Raw genomic sequence first — 20,717 nt, 5'->3', positions numbered from 1 at the left:
AGTGCTTTAAAACAGCTGTGAATTAACTGTCACTTCATTTTTTTTTTTTTTTTTCAAACTCACAAAATCCCAGAAGTCAGGGGTCTGTTGTTTATTCATTCTGCCTCCTTCTGAGTCATTCAGGTACAGGGTGTGTCTGCCAATTGAAACTGCACAACGGAGGAAGTTTTTGAGTTCACATCTGCCGGGATGGGAAAGCAGTGCGACCAGGGACTGGGTGGAAACCTTTACAACAGTAGGGCAAGGGCAGAAGCGTTCTGAGCTTGTCACGCAGGCAGATCTGACCAAGGCCGCCTCTCAGCCTCACGTTCTTAAGTAGCATCTAAGCAAAAGAAAAGGGTGGGCAGGTTGCTAGTAATGAGATTTGAGGCCTCTGAGTCGACTCTCAAGCAGAAAGTGAGAGAAGGGTGCCGGCCCCTGCTGGGCAGCTGCAGTTGCTCCGCATCGCGGGGCCGAGAATCTTCCCCTTCGGAAATTCCGGAGCTGCCCAGGCGTTTTGAATCTCTCAGGACTCGGCAGCAGCCCACCTCCTCAACGACCTCTCCATTGGCCAGAATCTGGGACACACAGTCTGACTTTGCGCTCAGCTGAGGGAAACCCCTTGCCCAACACCAAAACCGGCTCTGGTTCATTTCTCTGTGCACTCCGGGAAATCCACTGCCCTCTCAGACCGCAGTTTCGAGGAGCACCAGGATCTGGGGTGGCGCGGGGAGAACAGGAACCTCCCGGTCCATTCTCCCTCCCGGGCTGCTTGTTTCCTCTGTACTTCTCGCAGCCCCTTCCCAGCGTCTCCTCCCCAGAGCGCCGCCGAGACTCGCCGGGCCGCGGCTCTGGTTTTCTGCTGCCCGCGCGAAAGTGGCTCGGGGAGCTCCTGGTCACAAGCTAAGCACACCGATCCTCCTAGGGCTGCGGGGGTGTGGGACCAGGGCGGTGCGCTACGAGACTCCGGGCCGTCCTCTGCCCCTTCAGACTTTTCGAGAGAAAAGTTTCCCAAGTCTCTCCACCTCCTTTTTTTTCAGGGGCTCGGGAGAATCCTCTCCACCGCCAGGGATCAGCGTGCATCTGGGCGAGGGCAGTGATTTATACATTAGAATCCAGGGGTTACCGGGCTCCGCCCCTTCTCTCTCTCTCTCTCTTTCTCTCTTTTTTCTTTCATTTGTTGTTTGGGGAGGAGGAGTTCTTTTTTTTTTTTTTTTGCTTCTGCCCCAGATCTTTCCTGGACAGTGCTTCTCAGCAGTTCAGATCCGGGGGCCCCTAGCTGGCAGAGGGCGTGGGGGGTTAAGGCATTAACCCCTCCCAGCGTCTTCCTGAAGAAACCACCCAGCCTTGGCGCGGCGCTGGGTGACTTCGCGTAGCAGGCAGGGAACTGGCCGCGGCGAGCGGGACTGGCCATTGGAGTGCTCCGCTGCGGAGGGAGGGGACCCCGACTCGAGTAAGTTTGCGAGAGCACTACGCAGTCAGTCGGGGGCAGCAGCAAGATGCGGAGCGAGCCGTACAGATCCCGGGCTCTCCGAACACAACTTCGCCCTGCTTGAGCGAGGTAGGGGGCGGCGAGTGGCGGGGGACTGCGGGCGCGGGGAGCCCGGCTGCGGTAGGGCTTAGGTGTCAGAAACGAATTTTTAAGCCGAACGAGGCAAACAAAAACTTTGAAAACATGCATCTCTGGGCACTGAAAATTTGCATCTGTGGGCTACTAAGGAGCCCAACTCGATCGGATTTTTCTTGGGTACTTGTGATTTACGGAGTTTGGAAAAAAAGGTTAATTCCCAACTGTGGAACCTATGGGGGTAGGGGCAGTGAAAGCTGCGGTTGGTCGGAGGAGTAGTAGGGAAGGTGCTAAATTTTGGAAATCCTATAGACAAAGAATATGGTGGGTGGTGTGGGGCGTAGGTAATGGCTTAAACTAGTACTGCCCAGGAGCAGGCTATAAAATTAGTTGGGGGAAATGTGGAGCTTCTTGGCTTGAGCAGCCTCTGCTGTTCGCGGAGTTGCTGGGATTGCTCTCATCTCTATTACCTCATTTTATTGCACTGCTGAATTACCTTGAAATATTTAAGCAACTTAGAAGTAGACTTCTGCTGACCAGTGCGGTCTTAGAAAGTTAGTTGGTTTGTAACTTTCTAGTCCTAGGAGAGGAGTCAACGTGTTGGGGGACGGCAGTAAATAAAACTGCCCACGCAAATTTAGCAATGCACCAGGGAGCAGTTTAATGTGAGTTTCTGAAGAGTAGTTTTGCACTCGAAATTAAAAATGTGGTAGCATGTATTATTGCTGTCATGAGTAGTTTGATTTCTCTCTTTTGTGTATGTTTTGGCTAAACTAAACAAAGCAAAAAATATTTATGCGATCAACTAGTGTACGAAACTTCTGGGATCTGCTGCAATCTGTTATGAATGGTTTTAACTGAATACCTTTAAATTTACTTGCCCTGGCTTGGGGGCGGTTGGGCGGGGGAGGCGGGGAGAAGAAGAAGAAGAAGAAAGAAAAGGCAGTCGCTTCACGGAGGCGCTAAGCTTTCCTGTTTACTGCAAGGCGGGGCGGGCCTGGCTGCCCACACCTCACTGCGCCCTCCGACCCTAGGCACACCTGCTCCTAGAGAGTTATTAATAGAGCCCCCCAAATGACTTACGCTTTCAAGTGATTTTCCTGCAAATCTGATTTCTTGCATGGCAATTAGGAGGTGGTGCTCGTCTCTTTGAACAGGGGAGCTAGGGGTGGGCATGGGGAACAGAGGTGTGTGTCTCTACCCTCAGACTGGCAGTCTAGTCTTTTCCGAGGAGAGACGTGGGCTGGTGTTGAGCGTGCAGCTGAGCTGGTGACTGCTTCAGACAATTTCATGGCTGGAAATACGGGGGTGGGAGGGTGGGGGGTGGCGAGAGGGCAGGAGTGGGGTTAAAATGGGGTGTGCTCTCTAGGTTTCCCATTCCCCCCACTCCTTGTTTTCCATCTTCTTTTTTGTTTGTTTGTTTTTGTTTTTGTTTTGGTCAACCCACAGCCAACATCATAATTCCCACTTCTCTTTGAGTGAATGTGGCCATAGAGTTTCTCCCTCTTTTTCTTCCCCCTCTTCCTTTTTTGAAAAAAAAAAAAAAAGGAAGAAAAAAAGATTTTTTTTTTTTTTAATCTCTCTGGGCGCTGAAAATTTGCATCTCTGGGCTACTAAGGAGCCCAACTCAATCAGATTGTTCTTGGGCAGTTGTGATTTATGGAGTTTGGAAAAAAGGTGAATTCCCAACTGTGGAACCTACAGGAGTAGGAGCAGTGATTTTTTAAAAAAATTCTCTCTCCCTGAGCTCTTCCCAAGTTTCTTTAAAACAAATCAACAGTAACACAATTGGAGCAGTGCCTTAGCTAGAATGAATTATGCCAGTATGCTGTGGCTCTTTCCCTGACTCTCTCCTCTGACTTGTTTAAGGCTGCGGTTTCCGAGGCCCTCTCCAGCCAAGGAAAAGCTACACAAAAAGCCTGGATCACTCATCGAACCACCCCTGCAGCCAGTGAAGGCTCTCTCGCCCTGCCCTCTAGCGTTCGTCTGGAGTAACGCCACCCCGACTTCCTGGGGACACAGGGTTGGCACCATGGGGTCCACCAGCGTCCCGCTGGTCAAGGCCCTCCGCAGCTCGGTCTCTGACTACGTCAACTATGATATTATTGTCCGGCATTACAACTACACGGGAAAGCTGAATACCAGCGCGGACAGGGAGAACAGCATTAAACTGACCTCGGTGGTGTTCATTCTTATCTGCTGCTTTATCATCCTCGAGAACATCTTTGTCTTGCTGACTATTTGGAAAACCAAGAAATTCCACCGACCCATGTACTATTTTATTGGCAATCTGGCCCTCTCAGACCTGTTGGCAGGAGTGGCCTACACAGCTAACCTGCTCTTGTCTGGGGCCACCACCTACAAGCTCACTCCCGCCCAGTGGTTTCTGCGGGAAGGGAGTATGTTTGTGGCCCTGTCAGCCTCCGTGTTCAGTCTCCTCGCCATCGCCATTGAGCGCTATATCACGATGCTGAAAATGAAACTCCACAACGGGAGCAATAACTTCCGCCTCTTCCTGCTGATCAGCGCCTGCTGGGTCATCTCCCTCATCCTGGGTGGCCTGCCCATCATGGGCTGGAACTGCATCAGCGCGCTGCCCAGCTGCTCCACTGTGCTGCCGCTCTACCACAAGCACTATATCCTCTTCTGCACCACGGTCTTCACTCTGCTCCTGCTCTCCATCGTCATTCTGTACTGCAGGATCTACTCCTTGGTCAGGACTCGGAGCCGCCGCCTGACGTTCCGCAAGAACATGTCCAAGGCCAGCCGCAGCTCTGAGAAGTCGCTGGCGCTGCTCAAGACCGTAATTATCGTCCTGAGCGTCTTCATCGCCTGCTGGGCACCGCTCTTCATCCTGCTCCTGCTGGATGTGGGCTGCAAGGTGAAGACCTGCGACATCCTCTTCAGAGCAGAGTACTTCCTGGTGTTAGCTGTGCTCAACTCCGGCACCAACCCCATCATTTACACTCTGACCAACAAGGAGATGCGCCGGGCCTTCATCCGGATCATGTCCTGCTGCAAGTGCCCGAGCGGAGACTCTGCTGGCAAATTCAAACGACCCATCATCGCCGGCATGGAATTCAGCCGCAGCAAATCGGACAATTCCTCCCACCCCCAGAAGGACGATGGGGACAACCCAGAGACCATTATGTCTTCTGGAAACGTCAACTCTTCTTCCTAGAACTGGAAGCTATCCACCCACCGGAAGAGCTCTTTACTTGGTCGCTCGCCACCCCAGTGTTTGGAAAACAATCTCTGGGCTTCGACTGCTGCCAGGGAGGAGCTGCTGCAAGCCAGAGGGAGGAAGGGGGAGAATATGAACAGCCTGGTGGTGTCGGGTGTTGGTGGGTAGAGTTAGTTCCTGTGAACAATGCACTGGGAAGGGTGGAGATCAGGTCCCGGCCTGGAATATATTTCCTCCCCCCCTGGAGCTTTGATTTTGCACTGAGCCAAAGGTCTAGCATTGTCAAGCTCCTAAAGGGTTCATTTGGCCCCTCCTCAAAGACTAATGTCCCCATGTGAAAGCGTCTCTTTGTCTGGAGCTTTGAGGAGATGCTTTCTTTCACTTTAGTTTCAAACCCAAGTGAGTGTGTGCACTTCTGCTTCTTTAGGGATGCCCTGTACATCCCACACCCCACCCTCCCTTCCCTTCATACCGCTCCTCAAAGTTCTTTTACTTTATACTTTAACTACCTGAGAGTTATCAGAGCTGGGGTTGTGGAGTGATCGATCATCTATAGCAAATAGGCTATGTTGAGTAGGTAGGCTGTGGGAAGATGAAGATGGTTTGGAGGTGTAAAACAATGTCCTTCGCTGAGGCCAAAGTTTCCATGTAAGCGGGATCCGTTTTTTGGAATTTGGTTGAAGTCACTTTGATTTCTTTAAAAAACACCTTTTCAATGAAATGTGTTACCATTTCATATCCATTGAAGCTGAAATCTGCCTAAAGAAGCCCACTTTATCTAAATGATACTAGCCAGGATCCTTAGTGTCCTAGGAGAAACAGACAAGCAAAACAAAGTGAAAACTGAATGGATTAACTTTTGCAAACCAAGGGAGATTTCTTAGCAAATGAGTCTAACAAACATGACATCTGTCTTTGGCACTTTTGTTGATGTTTATTTCAGAATGTTGTGTGATTCATTTCAAGCAACAGCATGGTTGTATTTTGTTGTGTTAAAAGTACTTTTCATGATTTTTGAATGTATTTGTTTCAGCAGAGTTCATTATATTGGATTTTTCTAACCTGTGTTAACACCATTGAATGTGTATTTCTTAAGAAAATATCACCCTATTGTGCCCTTAAAAGCATTACTTTAACTGGTAGGAAACACCAGAAACTTTTCAGTCCAGCTGTTCATTAGATAGTAATTGAAGATATGTATAAATATTACAAAGGATAAAAATATATTACTGTCTCTTTAGTATGGTTTTCAGTGCAATTAAACCAAGAGATGTCTTGTTTTTTTTTTTTTAAAAAAATAGTATTTAATAGGTTTCTGACTTTTGTGGATCATTTTGCACATAGCTTTATCAACTTTTAAACATTAATAAACTGATTTTTTTAAAGATCCTTTTGTGAAGAGCATTCTTAAAAGTAATTATTGAATCGTTCTATTGGATTGTGTAGTTCTTTGGAATAAAAATGAAGGACAAATTTGTTATTCTTTAAAGGATTTTTACCTTAACTAGGGTGTGAAAAAAAGATGTGGTTTGTTTAGAAACCACTCTATCTTTTTCAGGAAGAGAAACTTCAATAAGTTAACACTGAAGAGTAGTAAAGAATGACATAAAAACCACCAACCTTCTGAATACCACATTGGCTAGTAAGTAGAATTGTTTGAGTTTTAAATTGCATTTAAGCCAAATAAATTAAATACAATAATTCTGTCATCAAATATGGGTTTTTAAAGAAGTTATGCACAAAAATGTGGTTGTAAATCTAATTTAAATGATGAGACTCAATCATCATTCAAACCCATCAAAATAAGCACACATTCTTGGCCTTTCACCAACATGTTGTGGAAGTGGGGATATGGATATGGGTATTAAATCGTGTGTGTGTGTGTTTTTTTTTTTTCAGGACACTGTCTTGGCTTCCCCAGCCTATCTTCTGAACCACATAGAAGTATACAGCACCAGTGAAGTAGCTAACTGTAAAATGTGGGCTGAGTAGTGTAACACTTTTATCTGAAAACCTTCAATTCACAGTATCTGAAAGCCTTAACATTCTCGGTCATTAATTTTTCCAAACACAAAATGAAAGGAAGGGCAAACATCACAGACTTATTGTAATAGTTAATTCTTGTTTTTGATTATTGTCATCTTTGGGGGGATTAAAGTATTTTGGCATGTTTGGCTCTCTAATCCGATTGCTACTTTCAGAATTTGTGCTTTCAAGTGTCATTGAATATGCACAGGACACAGTTGGGACATGAAGATAAACCTCACCTAATAGAGTCGATGTCATTTCTGGGTAAGGTTAACTGTGGGAAACAGAAGTGTGTTCACTAAGGAAACCTTAGGTCACAACCTCCAGTTTCCTGAAGGAAATGCCAAAAATGCTCCAAAGACAAAAGGCTGGAAACAAACTGGAATGTCTCTCTCCATCTGTCTGCTAAGGCGGAAGGAATGATTTCATGTTACATTCACTTCCTAGACTTTCGTTACAGTCAAGCATAATGGAAAAGTATGTCCATTTTGTGTTTCTGTGGAAGATAAAATGTTCATATTTTTGGGCTTATCTTCAGAAGCACAGGGGTGATTCATGATGTGGGGGAAGATGGGATAGGGTGGCTGGCTTTGGGAGATGGGGAGCTCTTTGGTGACACTTTTCCCCCTGTGAACACATTATCCAGTGATTAGATGTACTTTCTTCCTGGAAACTCCAGACTGTGCATTTCATTCCAAGACAGCTGGGTAGTCATGGACTGTGGTTTTGCTGGGCACATGTGTGGTAGAGCCCCAGATCTGATCAAGAAGCAAAGACTTAAGATGAAGGAATCCTTGGTTGTCTCCCAACATGAATACCTGGTTTTAATTCAGTGTATTCTCAGAAGTGAGAATGAGAAAAGAATCTTAGTAATTATATGTGTATACTAAAGAATGCACATATAAGGCTTTGATTTTAATATTGTAGTGCTTTTCAAGAGGAGTAAAACAGATAGCCTGGACAATACTTGACATATTCTTGCAAAAAGTTCAATTGACTGAAAATAGTCAGGAAAGTTATGAAGTAACATCATGTAATACTTTATCCCCAACAGTATTAAATGTGATTACAATTTTGCAGAATATTCAAATCAAAATGTCATATAAGGCAAATTATTATTCTTGCTTTTACATCTCCTTAGAAGGAGAAACATTTAATTGTTTTAAAAATGTTTTATTTATTTTTTAGAAATGAGGTCTTGCCTTCTTGCCCAGGCTAGTATGCAGTGGCACAGTCCTAACTCACTGCAGCCTCTAATTCTGGGGCTCAAGTGATCCTCCTGCCTCAAGCCTCCCATGTAACTGGGACCACAGGCACGTGCCACCCTGCCTGGCTGATTTTTTTTTTTTTTAATGTTTTGTAGAGACAGGATCTCAATATGTTGCCCAGGCTGGTCTCTAATTCCTGGGCTCAAGTGATCCTCCCACAGATTTGTCTGTGTTTTCTCTAAATAGGTTATAAATACCTTGAGGGAGGAATCACAAATAACTAAAAGAAACTTTTGTAGAGATTATCAGAGTATTATTTCCCTGTGGACACGTAAATGTACAATGATGAGAAATCATAATAAACTACAACATTTTCTCCAGCCTTCCTTCCTTCCTGCTCCTTTGATGTATACTTCACATGGTCCAAGAAAAGGGACTCAAAATACTTTTTAACATACACCGTTGCCTTCACTGCAATACTAATTGGAACTAGAGTTGTCTTTCAGAACATTCAAGCAAGCAAGGTTTACTTGAATAAATAAAGGCCTTATATGGATTATGTCTGAAGAAAAAGGATTTTAAACCAGTGGTTTAAAAAGCTAGGAGAGATAGGAGGAAGAGCATACTGAGGGGTTAGACCTGCATTTATTTCAGTCTTTTACAATCTTTGACAAGAACCAGGATCCAGGGTAGTTTGAGTTCATGTTGAAGACATCTCTCCTAATACATCCGATCTCTTGTTCCCTACACTTTCTTCTTGGATTCAGACTCAGATAATTTCTGGTTTTCCCATGCTCTCTTTTTCATCCCTTTGAGGACTAAAGGATTAAAAAATTAGACTTCGCTCTGGTTATAGTCATTAGCAAGAGCCAAGTGTGGACTGCGGACTTGAGTGAACAGGAATTGCTACATTTTATGTATATCCAAACTTGATATATGAAGTATCTTCATATATCCAACTAGAAGCTTCCATATTAGTAATGGATAAATACACCATGGTAAATTAATACAGTGGAATATTATTCAGCAATGAAAAAGGACCTACTACTAATCTTGCAACCATTTTCGTGAATCTTAAACCTCTTATGCAACCACAAAAGAGAACATACATTACGATTTCATTTATGTAAAAGTTCCAGAATAGGCAAAACTAATATATGGAGGTATAAATCTGAACAGTGGTTGCCTGGGGTAAGAGGATAAACTGGAAAGGAACATGAGGGAAATTTCTAGATTGTTAGCAATGCTCTATATCTTAATTTTTAGGACATTGTTCACTCGGATGTGTATATTTGTCTAAACTTATGTAATCATATTCTTAAGACCAGTGAAATTTAAAAATATCAATATGCTAGACTTTCACTTCTGCGTATAAGGACTATATGAGACTTTCTCTGTGAAATTGTGGGAAGGTTCCATGAAGTTCTGTAGGAAGTGGCGGCCGGGCACAGTGGCTCACGCCTGTAGTTCCAGCACTTTGGGAGGCCGAAGCAGGAGGATAGCTTTGAGCTCAGGAGTTCAAGAACAGCCTAGACAACATGGCAACATCCGTTTCTACAAAAAAAAACACCAACAAAATTAGCTGAGCATGATGGCTCACACCTTGTAGTCCCAGCTATTTGGATGGCTAAGTCTGGAGAATCACTTGAGTCCAGGAAGTGGAGGTTGCAGTGAGCCGAGATCTGGCCACTGCATTCCAACGCCAGCCTGGGTGACAGAGTGAGATCCTGTCTCAAAAAAAAAAAAAAAAAAAAAAAAAAAGTGGAAAAAGGTTACAAACTGTTTCATAAAAGGGTAATACGCTTTTTAAGTATTATCCCATGACCCAGAAATAAAACTTTAGAACGCTAAATAATTGTGACGTGATGATAGCCTTTGCTTCCATAGGATGAGAATTTGGCTTAGTATTGGTATTTGTAATCCCTGAAGAATTTCTGTGTCTTGAAAGAGTCTAGAGATGTAATGAAACTGTCACAATAAAAGTTTATTGACATTTGGATTTCAGTTCTAGGAATATATGATGGGTTGTTAATAGCCTTATGAAGAATGAACCTTGTATACATTGCAAGGATATGTAAACATGTTAGTATTGGAGACACACAAATTGGAGTGTGCCAATTTCTTATCATGGCCACCTGACCAAACCTATAAAAGGCATTCAGTCAGATAATAACACTCTCCCTGGGTGTAAGCACTGCATTGTTAGAAGAAATAGGCAGAGACACAAAGGATGTGGAAGACAAGCTTATGTTCCTATGGGTTTTATTTTTTAATAATTTCAGCTGTTATATTAGATTCAGGGGGTACATGTGCAGGTTTGTTACATTGGCATATTGCTGTGATGTTCAAGTTTTGGGTATGAATGATCCCATCACTGTGGTAGTGGGCATAGTACCCAACAAGCAGTTTATTAGCCATTGTCCCCCTCCCTCTCTCTCCCTTCTAGTAGACACGGTGTCTCTTGTTCCCTTATTTATTTATTTTGGAGGGTCTCACTCTGTTGCTCATGCTGGAGGGGAGTGGCGTGACCATAGCTCACTGCAACCTGGAACTTCTGGGCTCAAGCAATCCTCCCGCCTCAGCTTCCAGAGTAGCTGAGACTACAGGTGCGTGCCACCACACTTGGCTAATTATTTATTTTTGTAGAGATAGGGTCTCGCTTTACTGCCTAGGCTGTTCCCAAATCCTTACCTCAAGCAATCCTTCCACCTTGGCTACCCAAAGTGCTAGAATTACAGGCGTGAGCCATCATGACCAGCCTGTTCCCATCTCTATGTCCATGTGTACCCATCCTGTGAGTTTTATAAGCTTGCAGCCAGACTCATTGTTACCTGCACTCCCCTGTCTGAGGGTTCTTTCTTTCAGCCAGCTCTGGGAGTAACTGGACAGAGAAGAAATGCCTCAGGTGCTGCACTGCTCCTTGGACAGGCTGATTAGATACAAAGCAGAAATAGAAACAGAAAAGAAGGGGCATGGTTACTTGAGCTAATAAGGAGCAGGGAGAGGAAGGGCATTGTTCATCCATTTCCCTGGAGCTCTACTACTATTATTACTCCACTTTTCTGCTGCTTTGTTGATACCAGGGCAGAAAGAAAAACCTTGGAAGAAGTTACTGGTGTGGGTCATGCTTCCTACTCCCATTCCTCTAGATAGGTCGGCACACTCACCTACTCATCCACTCAACAAGAATGCTTGCCCTGTGCTGTGTCCTGTGGATCTAGGGGTAAATATAAACAGAGGTCCTGCCTTCCTAGAGCTTGCAGGATTCATTCCTTCAGCTCTGGCACTCCTGTAGCTCCCTCCTTTTGGGGTCCAGGGACCCTGATATGGCAAGAGAAAATTCTTTCTTTTTTTTCCTTTTTTGACACGGAGTCTCACTCTGTCGCCCAGGCTGGAGTGCAGTGATGCGATCTCGGGTCACTGCAACTTCTGCCTCCGAGGTTCAAGTGATTTTCCTGCCTCAGCCTCCTGAGTAGCTGAGATTACAGGTGTGTGTCACTATGCCAGGCTAATTTTTCTGTTTTTAGTAGAGACGGGGTTTCACCAAGTTGGCCAGGCTGGTCTCGAACTTCGGGGCTCAAGTGACTCACCTGCCTGGGCCTCCCAAAGTGCTGGGATTATAGACATGCACCATGACACACAGTCAAGAAACAGTTCTTTTTTTTTCCCATGAGTTTGTTCATTGTTGTACACTTCCTCTAATATATTGAATTCTTTAGCAGTGTAAAATAATTTCATTTAACAAATACAATTAATATTGGCAGCTTTTCATCATTGTCTTTTATTTAATTTATATCTCTAAATTACTTAAAATTAAATAATGAAGAATAAACTCAGAATTGGAATGTAGAGAAGTTCCTTATGTTATTGGGTATGGTTGTAAATTTCAGTATTTGTATTCTGTTTTTCAGCATCTAGGCCCCATGTAATCAAGAAGAAACTCTGTAAAATAAAAGCAGTCAACACTGTCTTTAGTTTCTATCTCTCCTTAGTGTTTTTCTTCCTAGATCCCTACTGTGAACTGTGCTAGATGGAGCTGCTTGGTTTATAATGTGCAAATGAAGTGTACATTTGAATATGTCGTAGGTGGTGTCCTTATTCAACTTGGATGAAAAAGAAAGGAGAGAAAAATTCACAATTCAAGAGGATAAGCAGACTTATCTACTAATGAGCCATTGCAAGTCATCTAGAGGACTTGAGAGAGGAGCCTAGGTAGGTCTTTTGTGTGCTGTATGTTCAGTGATTGCTTGAGGCCAGGGGGCTGGGGATAACTCCCTGAGCAGCCCAAGAACCCTGCACTCATCTTATACACCAGTTCTACTGAATCCAAGCTGACCTGCTCACATTTGTGTGCCATTTCTATGGGGAAGTCTCTTGAGAATGCCAACAGCTCAGATACCTGCTCGTCATTACCAGATCTACCCCTCAAAGCGTAACGTCTGCTGGTGGGAGGCTGAGTAGTTTCAATGTTTTGTACAAAGGAGAGTATATTTATTTCTAATTTCAGAGTTTCTCTTGCTCCTGTCTAGACACTTCGGAGAAAAACAAATTCAGGTCACCAGTAAAGTTATGTTCTATAATAAGAGAAGACTTGTGCTAAATCACTTGTAAAGACATTAACTGTCATCTGCCTGAAGAGTGTTCCCTCACCAAGCTTCTGCAGATCTTCTGAGGTACCAGAAATAGTGGTTAGTTCTCACATGCTGTTCTGCTTCAGCTAGCTTCATGTGGCCACCTGCAGAAATAGTTCTTGGTTTCTCTTCCTTGTCTAGATGCTGGTCAAGGCAGCTTTCAGAACAACACAGATTTTCATATTCCCATTCACACGTGCAAAGTGAATTAGGGTACCAAAGAATTACCTAGATTATTCAATCTGTAAAACCCTTTGCCTCAATTGAGTGCATATTGTATATCAACACTTTTTCCAGCTACATATTTATACTATAATGGGAACCCATTTATACTATATATACTATTTATACTATAATAGTAGGAGTTGCAGAATCATAAGAAATTCAGGGCTGGGCGCGGTGGCTCACGCCTGTAATCCCAGCACTTTGGGAGGCCGAGGTGAGCGGATCACGAGGTCAGCAGCTCGAGACCAGCCTAACCAACATGGTGAAACCCTATCTCTACTAAAAATACAAAAATTAGCCAGGTGTGGTGGTGTGTGCCTGAAATCTCAGCCACTCGGGAGGCCGAGGCAAGATAATCACTTGAACCCGGGAGCTGGAGGTTGAAGTGAGCTGAGATTGTGCCACTGCATGCCAGCCTGGGCAACAGAGCGAGACTCCATCTCCAAAAAAAAGAAAAAAAAAAAAAAAAAAAAGGAAGGAAAGAAATTTAGAAGACACAACCACAAGAGCTTTCCTTTATGTATTTATTAAGGAGACCGGGTCTTGCTTGTCACCCAATGTAGAGTACAGTCTCATGATCCTAGCTTACTGTAGCCCCAAACTAAGTGATCCTCCAGCCTCAGCCTCCTGTGTAGCTGGGACTACAAGGTGCATGCCATGTTGGCTACTCTTTTTTTTTTTTTTTTTTTTTTTTTTTTAAGTAGAGATGGTTGAGGGGAGAGGGGTCTCACTTTGTTGTCCAGGCTGGTCTTGAACTTCTGACTTCAAGCGATCCTCCTGCTTTGCCGCCTAAAATGCTGGGATTACAGGCATGAGCCACTGTGCCCAGCCTTGGACCTTCTAATTGTAAAGATGCAAAAAGACCCATATAATATACATAATATACATCATAATATATACATAATATACATCATCTCATTTTATATATTCACTGTATTAATTTTTCTGTTAAAAAACTATGCTCATTTAGTGTTTTATGTTGTTTTTTTCAAAAATTAGTGATTTTGAATTGTGGGCCTAATTAGCAAAAATTGAAATGTGTTAAAGTAATTTAAACATCTATAGGGGATTTGTATCAAATGGAGTCTGCTCTCAGTTGTTTTTTTTTTAAACTTTTAGTATTTTATTTTTAATACAGACAGAGTGTCACTATGTTTTCCAGGCTGGTCTCGAACTCCTGAGCTCAAGCAATACTCCTGCCTAGGCCTCCCAAGTGCTAGGATTACAGGCATGAGCCACCATGCCCAGTCTCTACTCTCAGTTCATTTTCTAAGCAATTTGTAACAAGCCAGTATTGTTGCTGAACTTGATACCAGCATGAAGAATATCTGGATTGCAGGGTTCTTTCCTTAAAGGTATACTGCAGGGACAAGAGATGTGCTGAGTTTTATGTGGTCTTCAGAGATGGAGAAGGGTGTGATTCCTAGCATTATTTGGCATCTTTCTACACTTATCTGGGTTTTCTCTTAGATTTATAAAAAGGCCAGTGTTGGGCATTCTGACAAAGTCTAGGTTAAATGCTAATCAAGGCACTAGAGTGTATATTTGAAGTTTGTGTGTTAACACCTATGTGTTCAGGGCAACAAACTACTAGTGTCAGTAGTTAGCTGCCAGTAGTTAGCTGCTCTGAACACTTAGGCTACCTAAATATACATCAGATTTCTCCCTAGAGAAAAAAAAAATCAATCTTTTGTTTGTCTTCTCCAAAGAGGAATCAATTAATGAACTCGTTCTGCCCCCAAAGTAAAAGTTCAGAATAAGTGTATTAACTCAATGCAATGTTCAACATTGTTTGAAAAATCTGAAGTATTTTTATAATTTTATTTTTTTCTTTTCCTTTTTTACCTTTCACACACTTGAATCTAAACTATTTTTAACTTGAAGACAGTTATTTTTATAAGGACAGTTATTTTTCTTTGTGTTTTAAAATACAACATGTACCAGGAAAGGGAGATGGAAGTAAAAATAAATAAAAAAAATACATCACGATCTTCAGATAGGTGGATTTTGGAAAGCAATCTATGATTTTCTAATTCTCTAGTGCTCAGAGTCTCTTCTAAAACCTAGTTCTTCCTATATAATTTTTGCTAATGGATAGAAAAACTTGTGGGGTATTCGGAGGAATTAATTAAACATTGAAGACATAAAAGCACACAAGAGATGACTTTTATTGTAAAGTCATGCTGTCATCAAATGGTGTGATTTCTTCCTTGGTGAGGGCAGTTTTCAGGCTACCACAGCTGCCTCTGGTCATGTCATGGTCGAGTTCTGGCACTGCCAGCTGATGTTACTGGTGGTTTACTCATATGGAATTAAATGTCTGTGTTACCACAGTAAGTTCACATTAGTCTTTGCATTTCATTATCAAGAATGCACTGGTAACTGGCGGGAAACTTCTATTTGAAGCACAGTAATCAGAACATTTTCTTGTTGTTAAAAGCACTCTTACTTCTTCCCTACTTTCATTTAAATCTATCTAAAGGAAAAAGAGCATTTTGTATTCCATACAAAAGAAGTTTTAGACATTGGGGATTACTATAGTTTCTCTGTGTTATAAACGATCTCCATTCTTTATATGTCATTCCATGAACTTTTATTTAATTTGGAGGAAATCCATAGCATTCACTCGTATATCAGAGGCTGTGACATCCTGGCTAAAGCTATTGAAGTTGGCAGCATCATTTCCTCTTCCCAAATTCCTTTTTTGGTAAGTTTAAGGAGAAGCACAAATTGAGGGTGCAACTTTGTTTCCCGTAGTTTTGAACTGGCAGGTTGTCCCTGGGATTTGTGGCTGCCTACTTGAACAATCCCTTAGGACAAACACCATTCACATTTCATGGCTCTCACTAGGAATCATTAACAGCTCAGTGCAGAGTTTTGCTTTTCACTTAACTTGTAAGAGAATGAAGAGGCCCTGCCAAGGTTCAGAAAAGGATAACAAAGCATAAGCCCCTTAATGGGATGAACTAACATAAAAGTCTAAGTATATGGAGCTCTTTCCCACAAGTAGGACCTGATTCAGGGACTGGTATTCAGGCTGACAATCACCATATACAGGAAACAGTAATATAAATGAAAGTAATTTCCTTGAAATGAGCCAAGTTATGGGGTTTGGGAAAATAAGGATCTATCTGTTAGCTTTGCTAAGATCAGGACCTTTGATTTACAGTGCTTTCCATGAAATGGTATATTTTTATTGAGGAGAATCATAGGATCTAGAAAGTATTGACTTTAGTGAAGCACTATTCGAATTCAGCTTTAAGCAGGCTGAAATAGCTTTTTATATTATTGAAATGTCTCCATATATAGTTGTTGGTTAATTAACAGATCTCATAAAATGGCATTTTTATACCACGCATGGCAAAGCAGTTGACAAGCGATTGTAATATTAAAACAGAACTTCTGGCCTGGCCCTGATTCCTTTGTTACGGTGTTGTAATCATCTTCAGCCTGTTTGCCACAGCACTGAGCTAGCCAGTGGTTTTCAGGGGTCCTTAGGATAGATCTCAGCTTCAAGACTAGATGAGGGTAGCCACTTAAATCCTGAGGTCGTTGCCTCATCCAGGCAGTTGAGGAGACTTGCGAAACTTTCCTGGTATACTCAGATGTAGTTCTTCTTGTCTGCTTAAATATTCAGATATTCTGAATCAGTGATTGCTCTCAAATACCTCCAGGAACCAGGCAGAGAACTTACAGGAGTGAAGTGGCCTGGGGAGAGAGTGATGAACTTGAGAGTGAATGTCCATCTCAGTGGAGAAGTCTTTATCCCACTCCAGCTTTTTGTTGCTAGCTGAGATGTTGGCCCAGTGTTGTCAATGTTCCAAAGCGTGAGAAACATATGGGCTTTGATGTATAATCTCCCAATTTTTAAATGATGCTAATTTGATTAAAAACAATTCTTATACAGGCAAAATATGACACAATGGTGTCCACACCTGAACCCTGGGCTCCTCTTTGGCATCTAATATAAATTAAAACAACTGAGTTCTCAGAGCTGAGCTATTAACCTGAAGGTCCACCATGGGTGCTAAGTCACTTCCCTACTGGAGCAGTTTCTGTCTGGTGGCCTGGGGTGTGACAAGCAAGGGTGGAGTTGGGAAACAGGCTAGCTCAGGTTTTAGGACTATGGGGAGATGTCTTAGTTGGCATATCTGATCATCTGAGGCTACCTCATATCTGTGAAACATCTCCAGCTCCTGATTTCCATTGTATGGTGAATGGAATGTATGGTGATGGGCACAAAAACAATGGCATCTCAACCTTTCTTTTTTTTTTTTTTCTGAGATGGAGTCTCGCTCTGTTGCCCAGGCTGAAGGGCAGTGGCGTGATTTCGGCTCACTGCAAGCTCCGCCTCCCGAGTTCACCACATTCTCCTGCCTCAGCCTCCCGAGTAGCTGGGACTACAGGCGCCCGACACTACGCCCAGCTAATTGTGTGTGTGTGTGTGTGTGTTAGTAGAGACAGAGTTTCATCGTGCTAGCCAGGATGGTCTTGATCTCTTGACCTCGTGATCTGCCCGCCTCGGCTCTCAACATCTCAACCTTTCTCAAAGGTGACATCTTGTACACCGTAGTAGCATAATGGGAAATTCAGACAGGCACGTCATATCAGACCCTTTCCAAATGCTGGTTCTGCCTTCATCTTTCCATTCTAAAATTTCTTCAAAAATTAAAAGCTTAAGGTGGGTGCGGTGGCATGTGCTTGTAATCCTGGTTACTCTGGAGGCTGAGATGGGAGGATCACTTGAGGCCAGAAGTTTGAGAGTTTGGTAGAGACCTTGTCTACCAAAAAAAAAAAAAAAAAGTTAGCCAGGTGTGGTAGTCCCAGCTACTCAGAAGGCCAAAGCTGGAAGATTCATTTGAGCCCAGAAGTTTGAGGCTTCAGTGAGCTATGATTGAGCTGCTGCACTGTAGCCTGAGCAACAGAGCAAGACCCTGTCCTGAAAAAAAGAAAAAAAACAAAAGCTTAGGTGACATAGTGAGACCCCCTCACCCAGTGGGACATATATTTATATATATAAATATAAATAATATATATATAAATAAATGAAAGCTTATAAATGTATTGGCAAGTCTGACTTTCGCACTTTTCAATTAGCTATACACAACAGTACTGTGAAGTGTGTATTACTATGAGTGCCCAGAGGATGCAGCACATCTGAGGCTAATGAGAGGTGAAACAACTTCCCCACATAACGAGTCACCAGTGAAGCTGGCTTTGCCTTTCCATTACACAGTGAAGCCTGGAAAACTTCCCCAGGCTTCCCCAGATTTATGATCATAGATTCACTGAGTTGGAAGGAACCTTAGAGATTAACCTGCCCAACTGTCCCATTTCAGAGATAAGTGACTCACTCTTGACTCCTACTCATTTCTCTTGTCCTTGTCTATTTTGAAATCATAGTTGTGCTAGCAAGACAATGTTGAAAAGTGAAAGGTTTGTGTTGTTGGTTTTATTGCTATTTTTACCTCTCCAGCTTTATTTCTCCTAGATCCCGCCAGATTGCCTTTAGACCCTTCGACTACTGTCCCTTGCTAACTTTTACAACTGAGATAAATGGAATGCACGTGTTTGAAATTACAATGATTTTGCTTCTGCAGCAGTGTGAATGTCGGTTGAATTTAGGGGGAGTGGCAGATCAAAGCAGAAGGGCGTGGCACATGTTAATGAAAATGTGGTGTTTGACCAAACACAACCCACCAGAGGATAAAATCGCAGGCTGTGATTTCAGTGGATGGTGGAGTTTTGTGCGGTCAGTCACTGGACCGACCAAGACGTCACTGGAAACCCAAGAAAGAACTTATTTTGTGCAATCCGGCCCGTGTTGTTGTTTATTTTGATTACACAAAGCTCAAGGGCTCTTTTAACATTAAGAATGCTTATTTCAGCTAAAGTACTGATTAGGGTTATGATTTCCCTTTTAAAAATTTCCTTTCCTCTTTCTGGGATTGCACTGTGGTCTCCTACACACTTCTTCTTACTTTCCTGTAATTTCTTTCTATCCAGAAAATAATTAGCATTTCAACATAGATATAACAAATGCTGTAATATCAGTGCTACCTTTGTGGTGTGATGTACAGGAAGAATCATGGAGTTTTTTGCTGTTGTTGTTATTTTCGAGACAGGGTCTGGCTCTCTCACCCAGGATGGGGTGCAGTGGCATGATCTTGGCTCACTACAACTCTGCCTCCCGGCCTCAAGCAATCTTCCCGTCTCAGTCTCCCAGTCTCCCACCATGCCCGGCTAATTTTTGTATTTTTTTTTTTTTTTTGTAGCGATGTGGTCTTGCCATGTTGTCCATGCTGGTCTTGAAATTTTGAGCTCAAATGATCTGCCTGTCTGGCAAAGTGCTGGGATTGCAAGTGTGAGCCACAGAGCCCAGCCAGGAAGAATCATTTTTGCAGCGGGACTTTGGTCACCCAACGAACGTCAGGATCTTTCTTGTAATGTAAAGTAGAAGGGAGAAATATCAATGGGATTTCTAGTATATGAAGATTTTTCCCCTGCATAGAAGGAAATATATTAAGTCAGAGTAGTCAGTTTGGCCTGTGTTTGAATTCTGTCTCTACCGCACAGTAGGTAGGTGGCCCTGGCGAAGTTATTCAGCCTAGCTGAAATGCAGTTCATTTCTTTATGAAATAGTGATAGGTCGGGCGTGGTGACTCATGCCTGTAATCCTAGCACTTTGGGAGGCCGAGGCGGGCAGATCACTTAAGCTCAGGAGTTCCAGACCAGCCTGGCCAACATGGTGAACTCTGTCTCTACAAAACATACAAAAAATTAGTTGGGTGTGGTGGCCTGTGCCTGTAATGCCAGCTATTTGGGAGGCTGAGGCAGGAGAATCGCTTGAACCTGGGGGGCAGAGGTTGCAGTGAGCCATGATCACCCCACTGCACTCCAGACAGAGTGAGACTCAGTCTCAAAAGAAAAAAAAATAAAAAATAAATCGCTGATCTGCAGGTTCCTGCTCCTGACTCACGGCTGTTGGCTCTTGTGAGGAACAGTCAGTCAGGAAGCTGATGTCACAGCCATGGCTTTTAAGAATACTGGGCACTTTGGGAGGCCAAGGCGGGCGGATCACGAGGTCAGGAGATCGAGACCATCCTGGCTAACACGGTGAAACCCCATCTCTACTAAAAAATACAAAAAAAAAAAAAAATTAGCTGGGTGTGGTGGCCGGTGCCTGTAGTCCCATCTACTTGGGAGGCTGAGGCAGGAGAATGGCGTGAACCCAGGAGGCGGAGCTTGCAGTGAGCCGAGATCACACCACTGCACTTCAGCCTGGGCGACGGAGTGAGACTCCGTGTCAAAAAAAAAAAAAAAGAAAAAAAAAAAAAGAGAATTCCGGAAACACACCCCTGGAGCGGTAGGTGGCAATTCACTGAATTCAAATCAGTGTAACGAGCCGCAAAGTAAAATCCCTGGAGAATGTGTGTGCTGACTTGATCAGAGGAGCAAAGGAAAATAATCTCAAAGTGAAAGGACCAGTTAGAATGCCTACCAAGACTTTAAGAATAACTACAAGAAAAAAAGCTCCTTGTGGTGAAGGTTCTAAGACATGGAATCGTTTTGGGATGAGAATCCACAAGCGACTCGTTGACTGGCACAGTCCTTCTGAGATTGTTAAGTAGGTTACTTCCATCAGTATTGAGCCAGGAGTTGAGGTGGAAGGCACCATTGCAGATGCTTAAGTAAACTATTTTAATAAATTGATTACCAGTTATTAAAAAAAATAAAATAGTGATAATACTAACTTCAAAGACTGTTGTGAGATTTAAATAGGATTATATTTGGCTGGGTGCAGTGGCTCATGCTTATAATCCCAGCACTTTGGGAGGCCGAGGCGGACAGCTCATGAGGTCAGGAGATCGAGACCATTCTTGCTAACACGGTGA

General features: G+C 43.2%; 1 protein-coding gene and 1 pseudogene across 2 annotated transcripts; both read left to right on the top strand.

Moving 5' to 3' along the window:
* Positions 1 to 1,339: 1,339 nt before the first annotated feature.
* On the top strand, positions 1,340 to 6,115 carry S1PR1 (sphingosine-1-phosphate receptor 1). 2 transcript variants are annotated; one of them, XM_015145987.3, is made up of 2 exons: positions 1,340 to 1,432; positions 3,416 to 6,115. In XM_015145987.3, exon 2 carries the CDS (start codon positions 3,579 to 3,581, stop codon positions 4,725 to 4,727), a length of 1,149 nt encoding a protein of 382 aa, XP_015001473.1. In that variant the 5' UTR covers positions 1,340 to 1,432; positions 3,416 to 3,578; the 3' UTR covers positions 4,728 to 6,115. The 2 variants fall into 2 exon arrangements, with proteins under 2 accessions (XP_015001473.1, XP_015001470.1); XM_015145984.3 differs by lacking the exon at positions 1,340 to 1,432 and adding an exon at positions 1,460 to 1,540.
* Positions 6,116 to 15,079: 8,964 nt separating this feature from the next.
* On the top strand, positions 15,080 to 20,513 carry LOC144337515 (small ribosomal subunit protein uS10 pseudogene; annotated as a pseudogene).
* Positions 20,514 to 20,717: the final 204 nt, after the last annotated feature.

The sequence above is a fragment of the Macaca mulatta genome, chromosome 1, assembly GCF_049350105.2.
Source record: "Macaca mulatta isolate MMU2019108-1 chromosome 1, T2T-MMU8v2.0, whole genome shotgun sequence".
NCBI lineage: Eukaryota > Metazoa > Chordata > Mammalia > Primates > Cercopithecidae > Macaca > Macaca mulatta.
This window is presented reverse-complemented; position numbering and strand designations above follow the sequence as displayed.

Coding starts and splice junctions, on each gene's coding strand:
- S1PR1 (XM_015145987.3), top strand. CDS start 3,579: ATGGGGTCCACCAGCGTCCCGCTGGTCAAGGCCCTCCGCAGCTCGGTC.